At 57.1% G+C, this 1145-nt stretch overlaps 1 protein-coding gene across 1 annotated transcript in view; it reads left to right on the top strand.

Moving 5' to 3' along the window:
* Nucleotides 1-1139, top strand: part of cfap61 (cilia and flagella associated protein 61) — a 23231-nt gene extending 22092 nt beyond the window's left edge. The window contains exons 19-20 of the mRNA XM_017302093.1: nucleotides 148-509; nucleotides 773-1139. Of these exons, the coding sequence (XP_017157582.1) occupies nucleotides 148-509; nucleotides 773-894 (484 nt within the window). The 3' untranslated portion in view covers nucleotides 895-1139. The remainder of the gene's footprint in view (nucleotides 1-147; nucleotides 510-772) is intronic.
* The last annotated feature ends 6 nt before the right edge of the window (nucleotides 1140-1145 follow it).

The following is a 1145-nucleotide window of genomic DNA, read 5'->3' as shown; positions in this document are numbered from 1 at the left end:
CAGCTGTTAGCTCAGGGTGTTAGCAGCTGTTAGCTCAGGGTGTTAGCAGCTTTAGCTGCTGTTAAATCTTACATTTTTCTGGGGTAAGTCTTAAACTTTAGGTGAATTTTGTGTTTCCATGAACTAGAATCCAGAATTATCTGAATGAAAGGATCAAGATGCTCTTCTCGTCCTGCTGCAGGTGTTCCTCAACCTGTCCAGTGAGGGAGTGGACTATGACTGCTTCCACAGCATCAGCGGCTGCTTCCTGCCCTTCGATGGCCGCCTTGTGATCAACAGCCGCTTCCTGACAAGCGACGCCTCCATCTACGGCGCCGGCCCGCTCACCAGGTTCTCCTGCAGCTACTACGCAGACGAATGGTCGCACGCCAACTTCAGCTCCCGGGACGTGGGCCGCGACGTGGCGGCGGTGCTGCTGGAGCAGCTGGACCCGGCCTGGAAGGCGCCGGTCGAGCCGCCCTCCGAGCCCGAGCTGCTCATCCCGCTCTACTGTCGGCCCAGGATCCGAGGTCCGTTTCAGGGTCTCTGCGTTGGGCGGGAACAACGAGCTCTCGGCCTCTCAGCCGCCCACGCGCCGGCGGCTCAGAGCGCCACTAGGGGCTGCTTCACGCAGCAACACGCAGGATGCTGCAGCTGTTGCTGCAGCTGCTGTCATTCAGCCACAGAAACCAAACAGCGGCTAAACGTCTCCACGTTGCCCTGGATCCGGCCTGCGGCTCGGGCCTCCTGTCCGTCCCGGGGACTAACGTCCAGCGTCTCCGTCTGTCTGCAGGAGCGACTCTTCCTGGTGGATTTCACTTCCTGCATGTGACCAAACCCAGTCCCAGCCCGCAGACCAGCCGTCGTTTCCAGTTGGTGAGGTCCCGTCAGACCCGGTTGGTTCACTTTACCTGAACCGGCTGCTACTTCATTCATTAGCCGCCACAGAGGAGATCTACCTGACCAGCACCAGCTCAGGGCTTTAAAAGCGCTGTGTGATGAGTCTGTGATTGTTGGTTCTCATCATGTCCGACTTCATTCAGTGGGCATCAGCATTTAGCATGTTATCTTTAGCTAAACAGCAATATGACTGTGGTAGCTTTCGAGCTAGCAGTGCTAACCGGTTAGCGGTTAGGGGTTAGCGGTTAGGGTTAGGGTAGCTAAAC

This window comes from Poecilia reticulata, linkage group LG21 (assembly GCF_000633615.1).
Source record: "Poecilia reticulata strain Guanapo linkage group LG21, Guppy_female_1.0+MT, whole genome shotgun sequence".
NCBI classification, from domain to species: domain Eukaryota; kingdom Metazoa; phylum Chordata; class Actinopteri; order Cyprinodontiformes; family Poeciliidae; genus Poecilia; species Poecilia reticulata.
This window is presented reverse-complemented; position numbering and strand designations above follow the sequence as displayed.